This window comes from Lithobates pipiens, unplaced genomic scaffold (genome assembly GCF_037356315.1).
Source record: "Lithobates pipiens isolate NorthernLeopardFrog02 unplaced genomic scaffold, aLitPip1_a1.2 Scaffold_1, whole genome shotgun sequence".
In the NCBI taxonomy this organism is placed as follows: Eukaryota; Metazoa; Chordata; class Amphibia; order Anura; family Ranidae; genus Lithobates; species Lithobates pipiens.
In genome coordinates this window covers 120135513-120152926 of record NW_027507685.1, presented here as the reverse complement: position 1 = coordinate 120152926, position 17414 = coordinate 120135513, and the positions used below count along the sequence as shown (strand labels likewise).

The following is a 17414-nucleotide window of genomic DNA, read 5'->3' as shown; positions in this document are numbered from 1 at the left end:
GAAAAAGGCACAGCAAGTCAGCAGGATCTTGATGAAACACAAGCGTGATTTTATTGTCAAAGTCTGTTTTCATAAAGTGCAGTTATCAAAACCGCAAAACAGATATCGAAAATAACCCCTTGCCACATTAGACAACTAACTACAAACACAGGAAAAGCCTACTGCTGAACAGATACTTGGCTTTCACACAGAATAAATGAGAGTCTATAATCATACAGACTTAATTTCACCATACAAGCAAATGGCTACTCCCCACTTTGTCCTGCACAAAGATCTGGTTCCAGGGTGGAGCACCCTTCTTAAGCAGCCTGGGCGTTTTATAGAGCCCAGAATACTCAACCTGCTCGAGTTGAGCTCGCTAAAGTGATTTGTAAAGGTTCATGTTTTTTTTTTTTTTTTTTTTTTTTAATAACAAACATGTCATACTTGCCTCCACTGTGAAGTTCGTTTTGCATACAGTGGCCCCGAACACTGACTTCTGGGGTCACTCGGCTCTCGCGGCTCCTCCTCTTATCAGATAACCCCTGGCAGGTGTTTTTTTCACCTTAAAGAGGTTGTAAAGGTAAAACATGTTTCACCTTAATGCAATCTATGCATTAAGGTGAAAAAACATCAGACGATGCCAGCCCCCCCGTTTTACTTACCTGACCCCTCGAAAGTCCCGCGCTTGCACCCGACATCCTCTTCGCCGATGAGCCTGGCCACTGATTGGTTACAGTGGATGGATTGAAAGCAGCACAGCTATTGGCTCGCGCTGCTGTCAATCACATCCAATGATGCCGTGTGTCAGGGGGCGTGGCCGAGTGATACAGTGAGCCGCTATGGCCGCCGGCTTTATCACGGGAGCGTGCCCGCAAGCACTTCTCATCATGCGAGGGAGCTCGCATGAACGTGAAAAGTCATTGCGGGGGGGGTTGTGAGCGGAGACAGTCCCCGAGGGACCCAGCAGACCAGGTTCGGGGTCACTCTGTGCAAAACGAGTTGCACAGTGGAGCTAAGTATAACATGTTTGTTATTTAAAAAAAAATATTATATATATATATATATATATATATATATATAATATACCTCTACAACCCCTTTAATGCATAGGATGCATTAAGGTGAAAAATCACGAGGGTTTACAACCCCTTTTAACCTCCTCAGTGAGCCCAACAGGTTCACTACACAGCACAAATAGACAGTTTGTAAAGAACAGTTTGTAAACGGCATGAATCTGGGACAAATGTATCGCACAACCCATAGTTGTTCCTGGCTTCCTGTCACATTAACTATAGCTCAAAATAAGCTCAGTAAATATATATATATATATATATATATATATATATATATATATATATATATATATATACCGCAGAACCAAAAAGTATTTTTGTTAGGTCAAATTTTATATTGGATATAAATTGATCAATTTTATAGGTCGGTTCAATGGTAGTAGAATACATGGTAGGACATTATCTGGGGTAAGAGGTTATAAAAAAAGGATAGGTGTTGATTCCTGAAATATTACCAGAATTTGGGGCCAGTAGAAAGGGGATAAGAAGTGAAGAATATTATAGATAAATGTACGTGACTCAGCGCATAATCTCAGTGATCCGTCTACTGCACAAAATACACAGATGTTACTCTACCATATGTGCATCAAAAAACATTAATTCAAACATGTTCAATAAATAAAGTACATCAAATGAATAAAGCTTATCCACTAGTCCAGTATATAAAGTGCACTCCTGCTGGTAGTAATACTAAAGTGCATCCAGTATAGTCCAGTGGTAAAGTGAATTCATATAGTGCACTCCGCTACAGGCAGAGATAAAGTGCTAATCAAATAAATATGTGCAAAATGCAAAGCTTATTAACCACTTGCCGCCCGCCCTATTACAAATTGACGGTGGCAAAGTGGTTTCATAATCCTGATCGGACGTCATATGACGTGATCAGGATTATGAGCCGCTGCGCGCCCCCGGGGGCGCGCATCGCGGCGATCGTTGTTGCGGGGTGTCAGTCTGACACCCTGCAACTACGATCTCGGTAAAGAGTCTCTGACGGAGACTCTTTACCACGTGATCAGCCGTGTCCAATCACGGCTGATCACAGTGTAAATAGGAAGAGCCGGTGATTGGCTTTTCCTCACTCGCATCTGTCAGACGCGAGTAGAGGAGAGCCGATTGGCTGCTCCTCTGACAGGGGGGGCCTGTGTTGATCGATTATCAGCACAGCCCCCCCGAGGATGCCCACACTGGACCACCAGGGACACCACCAGACCACCAGGGATGCCCAGGATAAGGTATGCCACCCTAGACCACCAGGGATTCCAGTCAGTGCCACAATGGATGCCAATCAGTGCCCATAATGGATGCCAATCAGTGCCCACAATGGGCATCACTGATTGGCATGCATTATTGTTTGGCACTGATTGGCATCCATTAGTACAGTATATTATAATACAATGCCGCCTATCAGTTCCCATCCGTGCCGCCTATCAGTGCCCGTCCATGTCACCTATCAGTGCCCGTCCATGTCACCTATCAGTGCCCATCCATGCCACCTATCAGTGCCCATCCATGCCCACCTGTGCCGCCTATCCATGCCCATCCATGCCAGCTATCAGTGCCAATTTGTGCCACCTATCAGTGCCCATCTGTGTCGCCCATCAGTGCCGCCTATCAGTGCCCATCAGTGCCGCCTATCAGTGCCACATATCAGTGTCCATCAATGCCACCTCATCAGTGCCACTTCATTGGTGCCACCTCATCGGTGCCCATCAGTGCCGCCTTATCATTGCCCATCAGTGTATCCCCATCAGTGCCCATCAGTGAAGGAGAAAACGTACTTATTTACTAAGTTTTGAAAGTGAAACAAAAAAAAACATTTTTTTTTTTCAAAATTTTCGGTATTTTTTTATTTGTAGCGCAAAAAATAAAAACCGTAGAGGTGATCAAATACCACCAAAAGAAAGCTCTATTTGTGGGAAAAAAAATGATAAAAATTTCATTTGGGTACAGTGTAGCATGACCGCGCAATTGTCATTCAAAGTGCGACAGCGCTGAAAGCTCAAAATTGGTCTGGGCAGGAAGGTGTTTAAGTGCCCGGCATTGAAGTGGTTAAAGTGCAAACAAATTCTGTGCCAAAAAATGGAAGATTCAAAATTTTGTGTCCTTTCACTCCCAATTCCAGTGGTGAGGGGTGCGCTGTGAATTCAATAAAGTGCTCTCAGTGCCCTTACCTCATAGGCGTGGGAAAAGCGCTCTAATAGATTACACCGATCTTGTCCCCACTTCCGTATATGTAGGTCAGTCAATTCGGCAATAAGAAAAATTATAAAAAATCTGCGCTTAGTAAAAAAATGTAATTAAAAAACAGCAGCTGAACACCATACCAAGATACTGGGCATAAAAAGATAAAAAATGAATAGAAGTGCAGCGCTTACCACTAAGTGAATTTTCATATAACAAAGTAAAAATGAATAAACTGTCATAAAAGACCTAAGTGTTAGTGTATCCAAATAAAGTGAAAAACGACAATGCAAAGTGTTTACAAAAAATTAGTTAGTTGTCAGAAATAACATCTTTCAGTAACCCAAAAGTCCAGTGCATTTAAACCTGTGAAAGGAAATTTTCAAAAGCATATAATAGTGTCCTATTTAAGTGAACAAAAATGTAGTTAATCCTGCTTGTTCAGGAGAGAGTGCTTGACCACGTGGACCCTTCACAGCTACAAATCAAATAAGAAATGGAGGCTTACCAGATCACCGATTAGTATGCACAAATGCGAATACCCAAACGATCCGAAGCGGACAACCGGACAACGACCCAGTCACTCAGACGTTCCACTGTCACCGAGTCGATTCGAGTCTCCTCACTGAACGATTTGCACAGACCGTGTAGAGTTTTCGATGTGGGAAGCCAAAAATCAGCCCACACCTTCGAGTGTTTCGTAGTTCCCAGGTCCGTTCCGGTCCTTTCGAAAATCTCGGGATATCGTGTCACCATAAAAACAAAAATGAACAAGTGCACCCGATCGTGTAATAAAGTTTAAACACGTAGAATTTATTTATTATTCAACCGAATAATGTTAAGCGCTACAGATGACTCCACCGAGCCATACAAAAGTAGACGTAACTTTAAAAAAATGAACAATTTTGCTAGCAAAACAAATATAAAATCAACGAATGCTGAAAGCACAAAGGGTGAGCGTAACTACCCAAATTCGGCAATAACAGTTAGGTATGGGAGATGAATATCAGCTTAGACTCCATAATAAGATCCACATGTAAAATAATTGGGTCCCCAATAGTGCATTACCCAAATAACATAAATTTTATTTATAAAAATGGCTGCTTACATGTAAGTAGCTGAAAATCAGGCCAGACTCAAAGTACAACGGTGTTCCATGCCACTTCTTGCGTTATTTCCGGTGCATGGCATCCACTTCCAGTCCGTCGTAGCGACTTCCGGCTTGTGGTGTTTACTTCCAGTTTTGCGTCCTACATGCTACGTCACACCGCACACCTCGTGACTTCATCAGGGAACCGGATCGGATGATACAGACATCTATTTATATCCACTATACAGGAAGTGGTAAAAACGCCTTTTTGTTGAAGAACAAAGAGCGCAATCTCCGAAAATCAGTGATTGCTAAAAATATATATACAATATAAGCAATAGACTATATATTCTTCAAATTGAGTATTGTGCCTCCCTTTCTGATTAAAAAACTTTATTAAGAAAATAATATTCAAAAAATATATTGAAAAATCATTAATAATCATTGCAAAAGTTTTTAGAATGCATACACCACTCATGCTTAAAGTGGGGTGCCCCCTAAAAAAAAAATATAAAAATAAAATGTAAAAGTCAGCAGCTACAAATACTGCAGCTGCTGACTTTTAATAATCGGACACTTACCTGTCCCAGGGTCCAGCAATGCGGGGGAACGAAGCCCACTCTCGTTTCCCACTTCGCTTGCGGCGCCGGCATTCTTACTGTGGGCACCCGGCTGTGGCTTCCTATATGATACGCCGCACAGTCATCTGGGTCACGTGACAGGTCCCAGATGACTGTGCGGCTCCGAGGGGAAGTGATGTCAGTGCCCGGGCACTGAAGGAGGCAGACTACGAGGGACCCCCTAGCAACAGGCATTTAGAGGTGAGTAAAATATTTTTTTTTTCCAATAATTTTTTTTATTTTTTTTTAATGAATTTTAAGCTTTTTTATTTATTTTTGTGGAAACGCCACTTTAAATACTCAAGCAAAATAAATGAAGTAGTGGCATCTTGTGGTGTAATAGAGGTACTACATCTATCTCATGGACTACCAGTATATAAATCAAAATTGATTAATATAAAATTTAAGAACTGATTTTTTTTTTTTTTTTTAAATGTATATTGCACGCTAATATCGATACCCATAAATTGTATTTTAATAGAAGAGCAAAATGAAAAATGGGAAGTATCACACCATAAAATTTTTTTTTAGTAAAAATCTAAGTGGATCAGTAACGCACACCGGAAAAAAAATGAAGTTTATATAAATAATAATTAAAAATCACTGATAAAACTATTTACGTCAAAATCAATATTCAACCCATGAGGTGCAAGTGTTTTCATTTTATATATCCATTGTGATTCTTTTTGACTTATTGCTTTCACTTGAGTATTTAAGCATGAGTGGTGTATGCATTCAAAATTTTTTTGCAATGATTATTAATGATTTTTCAATATATTTTTTTAATATTATTTTCTTAATGAAGTTTTTTAATCAGAAAGGGAGGCACAATACTCAATTTGAAGGAATGTATAGTCTATTGCTTATATTGTATATATATTTTTAGCAATCACTGATTTTCGGAGATTGCGCTCTTGATCTTCAACAAAATGGCGTTTTTACCACTTCCTGTATAGTGGATATAAATGGATGTGTGTATCATCCAATCCGGTTCCCTGATGAAGTCACGAGCTGTGCGGCGTGACGTAACGCGTAGGACGTAAAACCGGAAGTAAATACCATGGGCCGGAAGTCGTTATGACGGACCGGACATGGATGCTGCGGATCGGAAATAACGTAAGAAGTGGCGTGGAACGCCGTTGTACTTTGAGTCTGGCCTGATTTTCAGCTACTTACATGTAAGCAGCCATTTTTATAAATAACATTTATGTTATTTGGGTAATGCACTATTGGAGACCCAATTATTTTACATGTGGATCCTATTATGGAGTCTAAGCTGATATTCATCTCCCATACCCAACTGTTATTGCCAAATTGACTGACCTACATATACGGAAGTGGGGACAAGATTGGTGTAATCTATTAGAGCGCTTTTCCCACGCCTATGAGGTAAGGGCACTGAGAGCACTTTATTGAATTCACAGCGCACCCCTCACCACTGGAATTGGGAGTGAAAGGACACAAAATTTTGGATCTTCCATTTTTTGGCACAGAATTTGTTTGCACTTTAATAAGCTTTGCATTTTGCACATATTTATTTGATTAGCACTTTATCTCTGCCTGTAGCGGAGTGCACTATATGAATTCACTTTACTGGATGCACTTTAGTATTACTACCAGCAGGAGTGCACTTTATATACTGGACTATTGGATACGCTTTATTCATTTGATGTACTTTATTTATTGAACACGTTTGAATTAATGTTTTTTGATGCACACATGGTAAAGTAATATCTGTGTATTTTGTGCAGTAGACGGATCACTGAGGTTATGCGCTGTACATTTATACATAATATTCTTTCGTTTTTTTGTGATTGCCGATCACTTTTGATTTGGCAGCATTTCCACACATTTTTTAATTATTGTAGTTTTTATAGTAGCACAGAAGTCCTCTTTTTATATATGGCTTTAGGGATAAGTGAGCCCATGTAGGGCACATCACATTTCTAGAGCTTAAAGTGACATTAAAGCAGAGTTCCATCCACATATATCAAATTTTTTTTTTTTTTTTTTTTTTTTTTAATCCATCTGTTACAATCTCAGCATGCAAATTTAGCATTCAATAGGCTGGTAAATTGCGCTGCTTTTGTTCTTTTTTTTTTTAAATTAAAAAACGAACCTTATATTCCTTCTGCTTGGGCATTCCCATCCTGCTTGTGGGCAGGCAAAGCCCACAAGGATAAACTTCCGTGTTTACGGTGCTGCTGAATAACCAGCATGTGCCTCCTGTTCTCGCGCATGCGCAGTAAGCACACGTTGTGTTGATGAGAGCCCTTGGTGCTACCTACTGACTCCAGGGAAAGAATCACACATATCTCTCAGGAGCCTGTGCGACAAATGACATCAATCGCTGCAGAGCTGAAGAGGCAGAAAACAAGAGACGCCATAGCAACAGTGAAGAAGGGGTGAGTTAAAAAAAATAAAAAAATGTTGTTGCTGAAGGGTTATGTTTAACTCGCATTGCTGCTTTTTAAAAAAAGAAAAAAAAAATCTTCTCTAGGTATATTTTTAAACACCCTCCCAGTTCTCCTGTTCCATTGGGATTTAAGGGTCCCCTCTATGTGCACAGTCTCTGTTCTAGAATTGTACGTGTTGTATTCTGAGTGCTGCACACACACAGGTAGTGTGAGAGGAATACACACAGCAAAAATTGCTCCTCTCCTCCTCTTCCACAGCAGTGGTTGACATAGACTCTTTGTCCTTGTCCTAGTGCCTGTGTGTGCGGCACTCTGGACAGTACACATGCAGTTTTAGTACAGAGAGAGAGCCCACGTGGAGGGGACTCCTGTGGGACTCTGTAGGTCCCAGTGGCACGGGGGGAAAAACACTGCAAATACAGGTAAGTAATAGTATTATCAGTTATATGGAAAATATACTTTATTGTGCAACAGTAATATTGCCCCAAAACAATCTTGATTGCAGATCCTTGCAAAAAAAGAGTTATAATAATTACCTTTCCAGTGACCCATGATGTCTCCTGTCTTCATTTCAATCAAGCACTGTAGCCTCTGTTAGAAAGTCCCGTTAGCAGTCCTGGGACTTCCGAATGACAGCGGTTCTGTCCTCCAACTCCTACTTCACTACTGTTTTGAACAACAACAGTTTTAGCATTAAGAAAGAATTCTTGTGACATTATAACATTTTTTTTTTGTGTATTTTTATGCTGCTAAAAAGCTAGCAGGCACTTGCCATTAGGATTTTATTTGAATAACAACCGTTTAGCTTTAGGGAAGAATTTATGTATAACTGTAAAGTGGAATGGCATTTTTTGTGTAGATTTTTTTACTTCAGTTTTGTGATGATTTGCGGTAACCAAGTGACCCCTATTTTACTTTCCTAGCAGCAAGTGATTATCGTAGCTAATGTCTGGGAGAAAAGCTTGACTCCCATGATTCTGTAAATGCCTGATTGCACACAATTTCAATATTTTATAATTTATTTTGATCCTTGTTTTTAAAGGAAGGTTCTTTTTTTTTTTTTTTTTTTTTTTTTCCAATATTCCCCTCTTTTTTTTTTTGTTCTTTTGCTGTTCTGTCCTCCCATGGGGCATAGTGAATGTAGTTCAGTTGTTCCACATTGCTAGATGCTTCCTAAGAATAGCTATTAGGCTAGACTTCCCACCCCCCAATCCCCCTTTCCCCCCTCGACCATCGGATAGCACAGTTAGAGAGGAGACAGCTGCTTCATAATGTTCTGAGCACTTTCTTCAGACAAGTGGGGGCAGTGGAAATGTGCAGAAGGAGAGGGGCCAGTCCAACCTCAGAGCCAGGCTTGGGAAGCATCTAGAAATATAGGACAAAGTACTTCATGTACTTTGTCCCAGAACAGTGAATGAAAATAAACGCTAATTCTTCATTCTTTTCATTATTCTTCTTTAACCACTTGCAGACCGGGCCATAGCCGAAAGATGGCTACAGTGCGGTTGGCTTATTCTGGGAGAACGTCCATGGGACGTCCTCCCAGAATCTTGCTCCCACCCACCCCTGGAAAAATCTGTGACCACTGGGTCCAGAAGACCCGGCGCATCACGGATCATGGTAAATGGCCACTGGTAGTGGCTGTTTAACATGTGATTGCTCCGTCAAATGATGGATCGATCACTTGTAAACAAACCGGCGTCATGACGCAGGTTCCTCCCTCCTTCCCCTCTCTGTACCGATCTGTACAGTGTGAGGGGAGAGATTGTTTGCAGCAGCACTGTGGGCTGGATCTGTAGTGCCCACAGCACTGCTCAGTGCCAATAATCTGCAATACTCTACCAATACTCTGCCAATACTCTGCAATAAATTTTAACAGAAACAAAGAATTGTTTTTTTTAACCAAATTTTCAGTCTTTTTTTATTTATAGCGCAAAAAAAAAAAAAAACTGCGGTGATTAAATACCACCAAAAGAAAGCTCTAGTTGTGTGAAAAAAGGACAAACATTTCATATAGGTAAAGTGTTGCATGACTGAGTAATTGCCATTCAAAGTTTGAGAGCACCAAAAGCTGAAAATTGGTCTGGTTAGGAAGGGGGTTTATGTGTCAGGTGGTCAAGTGGTTAAACAGTAATACAGTTTAGGCAACACTTAACTTCTGTTGTCTCTTTCCAGATCCCTGATGCTGTCTTCTCTATGTGCCGAGTCCTTCAGAAGAAGGTTAGTGTTGGAACATATGCCTGGCCAATATGTGTGTTACACAAAAAGTTTTTATTACATTCATCTTCCAGACTTTCATCTCACCTCCCATCTTCAAAACAACTATAATTACTGTGCAAACATTTTAGGCAGGTGTAAATTAAGAATGCTTTTCAAATTAGAAGCATTAATAGTTCATTTACTTTCCATTTTATTAATTGATAAAAATAAATCAATATTTGGTGTGGCCAGCCTTTGCCTTCAAAACAGCAATCAATTATTTAATTCTAGGTACACTTGCACACATTTTTTTTTAAAAGGAACTGGGCAGATAGGTTGTTTTGAACATTTTGGAGAGCTAACCACAGATCTTCTGTGGATGTAGGTTGCCTTAAATTCTTCTGTCTCTTCATGTAGTCCCAGACAGACTTGATGTTGATCACTTCCAGGACTCCTTGTTCTTCTTTACTCCGAAGATAGATAGTTCTTAACGACATTGGCTTTATGTTTGGAGTTGTTGTCCTGTTGCAGAATACATTTTGGGGCCATTCACACACCTTCCTGATGGTATAGCATGGTTGATAAGCATCTGTCTGTATTTATCAGCATTGAGGACACTGTTCATCCTGACAAAATCTCAATTTGCAGGCCCAAACTTGCAAGAAACCTCCACCATGCTTGACTGTTGCCTGCAGACATATATTCTGTCCAAACCTTCCCTAGTGAAAGCTAGCGTGCAGTCATGTGTAGAAACAAGCTATGATCTGCTCCAATTTTTGCACACAGAATTAGAAACAGGTTTTAATGCCTTGATAAAATTAACAAAGCCCATCCCTCTGTCCAGTACATCTGATGCCGCGTACACACGGTCGGAATTTCAGACAGAAAAAGTCAGATGGGAGCTTTTCATCATATATTCCGACCGTGTGTATGCCCCATCAGACTTTTTCCATTGAAAATTCAGATGGACTTAGAGAACATGTTCTATGTTTTTCCGATGGAAAAAACGGTCGTGTGTACAGTGCATAACAGTTATTTTGCCAGCATCTTTGCAGATAGTTCCTCCCTGTGAAGGAAGCAGTGTGAGTTTCAAATGTTCAAGTTTTGTGCTTTATCCATACTGATGAATGGTGTTGGGCTCAGGTGTGTTAGGAATCGTAGTTCCAACCAACCTGAGCAATCCTGCCAGGAAGCCAATACTGCACTTCGCCAATCATAGGCAGTGAGGCATTTCCTGGTCTGTAGCTGTGTAGACTGGGAAATGCCTCACTGTCTATGATTGTCGGTGTGCAGTGTCGGCTTCCTGGTGGGATTGCTCAGGTCGGTTGTGACTATGATCCCAAACAGCCCTGAGCCCCAACACTACTGAGGAAATCCTTGATACTACACATCAGCACAACGGATGCAAAAGTGCTGATACTGATTTTGTTCTTCCAACTTAATACCCCATTTAAGATACTCCATTGTGACATGATAAATCACCTCTCCATGTGTTTTGTTAGATATTGGTTTTCAAAATAAAAAAAAATGTTCTGATATGCCCTAATTCTACAAATAGAACATTTACCAAGAGCTGATTAATTAATTAAATAATTAATTTTTAAGAAAAAATTCCCAGTAGAGCTGATTTTTTATTTTTTTTTCTCAACAACAAATGTTCAATATCTGCAGGCATATCATTGATTCACCTTCCAATTGTACAGTCAGACAATGGAACCATTGCAATTTCTTTTACTGCTTGTGGGCCTAGCATTTTGTTGACTTTTCAAACAAAAAAAATTTATATTGTTGACAGATGAGTTGTAGGCATGTGTCTTCAAAAGAAAAAAAAAATACGAAAGAAAAAAACGTAAAGGTGAACTAACACCAGACACTTTCATCAAACCCCCCTCCCCGATTCACATTCCTCCAGGGGTTTTCGAGCTGTCAGCACCCCGCAGCTGGTTCCGTGGTCTGGGGAGTTGAATTCCCCACTCTTCCTCTTCATCATCACTATTGGGACAGATTAGAACATCTGGTTGGTCAGCGGCGTTCCTATGATAGTTACAACGTTATAACTAGTGCAGCAACAGAATTCACAGATCAAGTACTGAAGCTTCCACAAGACACCTCTTGTTTTCTTGGTCTGACACATGAAGGCTCAGAGATTATCTGTATGGGAGTGCCAAGGTCACGCTCAGTAAATGTGCATCTAGCACACAACTAGATCATCTGCTTCGGATTTCTGCTGCTTCAGACCAGCACAATTTCTGTTCCTGCATAATTTCAGATTACCACCAATTTAGGCTCCTTTAAGCCTCAGAGCAACTCCAAACCTTGCAGCTTCAGTCCTCAGATCAGCCCAAATTTCTGCTCCTTTGGACCTCAGATCTGCCACAATGTCTGTACTTTCAGAAATGCAGGGGTTGTATACACCTGCTGCGTAGTCCAATCATGGAAGAGTGAAAGTAACATTTAATGTAGGCATATGCCCTGTATATTGCTTTGTGGGATCCTGGATGAGACAGCACATTAATGTTAATTGCAGTATTTGCAGAGCTAACTTGCTCACAGCCTTTAGATCAGACCCAATTTCTTCTCCTTCAGACCTCATCAACCCTAAATCCTTTACCTTTAGATCTCACACCGGCCCCAATGCATACATGCACTTCAGACCAGCACGAATGCATACATAAATTTCACACCGGCCCCAATGCATGCATGTGCGCACTTCAGACTGGCACTTTAGACCTCAGATAAGCCCTAAACCATACACTTACAATCTCCTAATAATCAGCCCCAATCTTTAAACTTCAGATAAGCTCCAGTCCATACATTTATGACAAAAATAATCCTCAAATCCTTAAACTTCAGACCACAGGTCAGTGCCACACAGTGTACCTTGGCACTATACAAAACAATGAGAATAAGGATGAGGGTACTGCTGTGTAATGGTGTGTGGGCTTTCTGCCAGGTTTACAGACTTCCTAAGCCACTGGCGTGGTTTCACTGGGAGGAGGGTGGGTCAAACTTTGTAATTGACAGTCCAGGATGGGAGCAGTCAATACAGTTGCGTTCCAGCCCAGGCACATGTACCAGGGGTTGCCAACCCTTGAACTAGAGCAAACTCTAATATTGTAAAAGACTGTGTTGTGTAACATTTTACATAGTAAACATCACTATACTATATAGCAACCAGTCCATTCTACTTAAAGAAATTAGGATAAATAATGTAAGAATACATTGTCAAATATTGCCATTGTATCTGTGCATTATCCAATTCTGCTGAATTCTGTCACTTTAACCAGACTGAGGCTTACAGCCACACTTGTTATCTGGACACGGTGAGGGGCAACCATGTACACAATGCGGGCCACCTGCCTACTGCCTGGGAGCCAGTGATGTCATTGGTTGCTAGGACGCTGGTGACTGGACCACTCAATGTCCTTTTTATGTTCCAAACAAAAACCAGTCAGTACTGTGGACCTTTCATAACAACAACTTGGGGGGAAAAAAAAAAGCAACAGCCCTGTTGATCCCCTGGCCAGTTTGTTGAGATTTTGGCCATTTTTATCAATTATGCACATTTCCCCTCATGAACTCAGGCAGCACCTGGTTGAGAGAGACCGATCTGGGGGATGCATTTGAAGACGCTAAAGAATAATGGCTGTCCATGTCTCCATCTCAGCGACTGCATCTAGGACACTTATGCTATATAGTGATTTCCAGTTTTTAGCACACACTGCAGCACTGGGAGCATAAACTGCCTTCAGCAATGTGAGCTAGAGCTTAGAGATCTACTTCTACAATTTTGCTGTGTGAATGTCGCAAATAATACCTTTTTTTTTTATTTTGCCTAAAATGTTTATTTCTTACAAGTTTTTATTTCCTTAGTGGCCATAATGCGGTATTTTCCTGAAATATTTAAATCAGGAGAATCCTGCATTGTGGTCGCTATATGAAGCTGATGATCTTAGGAAAAAAAACATAAGGAAAAGTTTGGGAACATTTGTGACATTCGAGTAAAGGCTTGAGACAGCCATACAGATTTTTTTTTTATTCTTATAAATAGACCCCAAATTGTCATTGTAATTAAATAAACATATCTACATACAGTATTTGTGTGGATGGCCTCTGGACACGTGTAGATGGCATCAGTTTGATGTCAGTTTGAGATGCTTCTGAGATCCTTCAGAATTTCTGACAGATGCATTTAACTTGCAGTTGACCTCCTTCTGACCTGCATTTGATCAAGTGGGTTTTGCATTCCCATAGACTTGTATTGGGTTTGCAAAACCCTTGCAAAGCTTCTACGGAGGGAGATGGTGGTAGGGGGGTAGAATCTGCACACTGCATGAAAAAAGCTTTTATCCTTTTAATGTAAACATGTCACAAATCTAAACAATTCAGAATGACCTTGAGATTTCCTTTGGGAACAACTGCACATCGAAATGATTGGTAAATCCAGAGTTAAAGGCAGCTGGAATTATATGCACATCTTGACAGTGACTCATTGTATGATTGCTTTTATACAGCAAAAGTCAAGTTTTGCATAAAAATTCAATCAGCTATATCTTGGGATCTAACCAAAGACATGCAGCAAAATACATTTTGGCCTAAATTTATGAAGAAATTTGATAAAAAAAAAGAAAAAATAGAGTCCAATATGTTTTATAACAAAATAGAAACTTTTTTTATTTTATAGAAATAAAAAACCCAGTGGTGATCAAATGCCAGCAAAAAAGCTCTATTTGTATAAAAAAAATGTATAAATTTTATGCAGGTATAGTTTTGCATGAATTGCCTGCTAAAATAGCAAAAAATGCTCTGTCACGAAGGGGCTAAAATCTTCCTGGACCTCAAGTGGTTAACCAGCCCATAAACTGAGCAAATTTCAGCGTGTTCCTAATGAACAGACCAAAATTCAATGTCGGCACCACTCCATTCAATGTCATTCGAAGGAACAATCAAATGAGTTGAGCAGAAAATTTTGGCCCAAACAGCACCTACATATAATAAAATTCAGGCAATGTTTGGGCATTCTGACAAGCAGCGGTGCTGGTTGGAGGATCACTGGAGCAGCTGCATTATGTTGTGAATGTTTTGGTACAGTGGAAAAAGAAAGTATATGAACCCCTTGGGGGGAAAAAAAGCTTGTTTTTTCTGCAGTAATTTGTCATAAAATGTGATCTGATCCTCAGTCCAAGTCACAACAATAGACATACACAATGTGCTTAAGCTATAACACACAAACAATTGTAATTTATTGTGTCTTTATAAAAACATAGCTGCCAGATTTGTTCAGCTAAGCTTTTAGTTTGATGAAAGTTGTCCTTTCAACTTCCCATAAACTCCAGCTCACTCACTCGCAGCGTGATCATCCTCTTTGATCCCATGAAATCATTGTTTGCCAATAAATTATTACTACCTTTATCTTTCCAGGTGGCTTTATTTAAGAAAAAAATTGACAAAGAGAAGTATAGTATAATAGAACACTTATGGCAGAACAGTAAACCACAGCAGATTTAAAGGCCAACTCCAGCCCAAACTTTTTGGAAGCGTAAATATTTCTGCCAAGATATTATTTTTTTCTGTCCTTAACACTGTTGGGGGAGATGTCACCTTCTGTGTCTGTCAAAGCACAATAAGGAATGAAAGGAGAGTTTGTTACTGGGACAGGAAGACTTATATGGACAGTAGTAATAACTTGACACTTTCTTTTTCTAACAAGAGTGAGGCTGAATCTCCCGAATAGTGATACAGACTGCAATAAAACTTGCCATAGGTTCCTACCCTTTCCCATTTTGCTAAAAAGGTGTTTTATTGTGCAATCTGCGCTTCCACTGGCTATTTTTCTTACCACTTCTTGTCCTTAATGGAAGTGAAGGGATATGTCACAAGGATACAGACTGCAGACTTCTACTATAAAGGGGTATTGTTGCACTCTGTGTACCACCTGGATAGATTTTCCATAATGTTCTCTTCTTAAAGGATAAGTTCACCTTTAGTAACATGTTAAATGTTATATCCGTCGGCGGTGTTGGTGACGGTGCGGTGGTGGTTTGTGCAATCGCGGTCCAATCCGTCGGTCAACCTAGAGGCGGCCATTCTGGGGTCCTATGCTGCACTTAGTAATCTGGTATTCAGGGGCCCTAAAGCCCACCCAACAGTCACGTCAACCATGGCAACGACGGTGCGTGTGTGGATGCAGGTGTCGAGGAAACTTAACGGCCCTCTTGAGGTCTCACCTCATACGCCGTTGTGGGGCAATCCGCAGTTGCAACACTTCAACTCTATCCCAGATCCTGCACTGTGGGCCAAATATGGCATTACGACCGTACAACATGTTATGCCTAGGGGGGTCCTCCTCAATTTTGACACCCTCAAGGCGGATTTCGGGCTACCGAATAAAATGTTTTTTCGATACCTGCAGCTGCGCCATGCGACACGGGCCCAATTCCCTACCCCAATCTCTATCTGCTCACACCAGATTGAGAAGTTTCTAATTTCCAAATACGCGGATCGTATCCTCTCATCCCTGTACCTCAGGCTCTCCACTTCGGAACCCGTGGAGGAGTCTGCGCTTTTTTGCAAGTGGAGGCCTGATATCCCGTCTCTGAGAGGGGAGGACTGGCAGGAGGGGATCCAGAATTATATCCCCCTGATGATCTCTGCACGAGATAGGTACATTCAACTGAAGTTTCTTCATAGGGCCTACTACACTCCACAGAGACTCTCGAGAATATACCCATTGTGCTCTGATAGATGTCCGAAATGTGACACAGCGGTTGGGACATTTATGCATGTAGTGTGGGAATGCCCAGCTATTCAGACCTTCTGGAGGGAGGTGGTGGGGGTTCTGAACTCGGTAGGGGGTCTCTCGGTGGGGATGGACCCTGTGGTCCTGCTTTTGGGGGTGTGTGACGGAGTGGCGGTGGGTACACATAAACAACTGTTTGTATTTTATGCGGCATTTTATGCCAGGAAGACCATTCTCCTTAATTGGAAGAAGGCTGACCCCCCTGAGATTTCTCAGTGGAAAGGGTTGATTGACTCCGCTCTTCCACTATACAAACTGACGTATATGAGTCGGAAATGCCTGTCCAAATTCGACAAGATCTGGGGATGCTGGGTGGGAGTATAGATGGTACACTCTGAGGGTGGTTGGTTATGGGGTCGGCGCTATTCTCTTGCATCTATCTGATTAAGTATGGTTACTGGGGGACGAATATTGTATTGTTGTGGTCTACCTTTTCCTATGAGCTGCTTCCGGGAGCCTGGCTTCTGTTCTCTCCCCCCCCTCTCCCCTTCCCCCTCCCCTTCCCCCTCCCCCCCCTCTCTCTCATCCTCCTTTTTTCCTTTTACTCAAATTCCTCTCCTCTGCTTTTTGAACTACACCGGTTGATATGTAATGTCTGATAGACCGATTGTACACTGAACACTATGTTATGTTGTATTGTACGATGCACTGTTGTATTGTACCAATGATTTTTTTTTTCCTCAATGGTGATAAATAAAAACATACCTGTTAAAAAAAAAAAAAAAAAAAATGTTATATCCGTATTCAGGGTGTAACATGAAACATGCTACTAGTGCAGCAGTCCCTCCCCCCAAATTCCCCTGATCCCCCACTGTGACAGCAGACGGGAACCTCTCCTTGGATCCACTGTCACAATTTAAGACTGAGGCGGATGCCAAGCCATTTATTCAGAGTTCTGTGAATGAACAACTACTATCTGCCACCACCGCAGATGGCTTGTAGTTCTTAAAGAGGAGTTCCAGTCTTTAATTTTTTTTTTTTTTTTAAGTCAGCAGCTACAAATACTGTAAATACTGTAGCTGCTGGCTTTTAATATAAGTACACTTACCTGTC

The 17414-nt window shown here is 41.0% G+C and overlaps 1 protein-coding gene across 3 annotated transcripts in view; it reads left to right on the top strand.

The window, feature by feature from the left end:
• LRSAM1 (leucine rich repeat and sterile alpha motif containing 1) overlaps positions 1–17414 on the top strand; it is a 144836-nt gene that overhangs the window by 23564 nt on the left and 103858 nt on the right. For all 3 annotated transcript variants that reach the window (XM_077475170.1, XM_077475161.1, XM_077475157.1), the window contains exon 4: positions 9539–9583. In XM_077475170.1, the coding sequence (XP_077331296.1) occupies positions 9539–9583 (45 nt within the window). The remainder of the gene's footprint in view (positions 1–9538; positions 9584–17414) is intronic.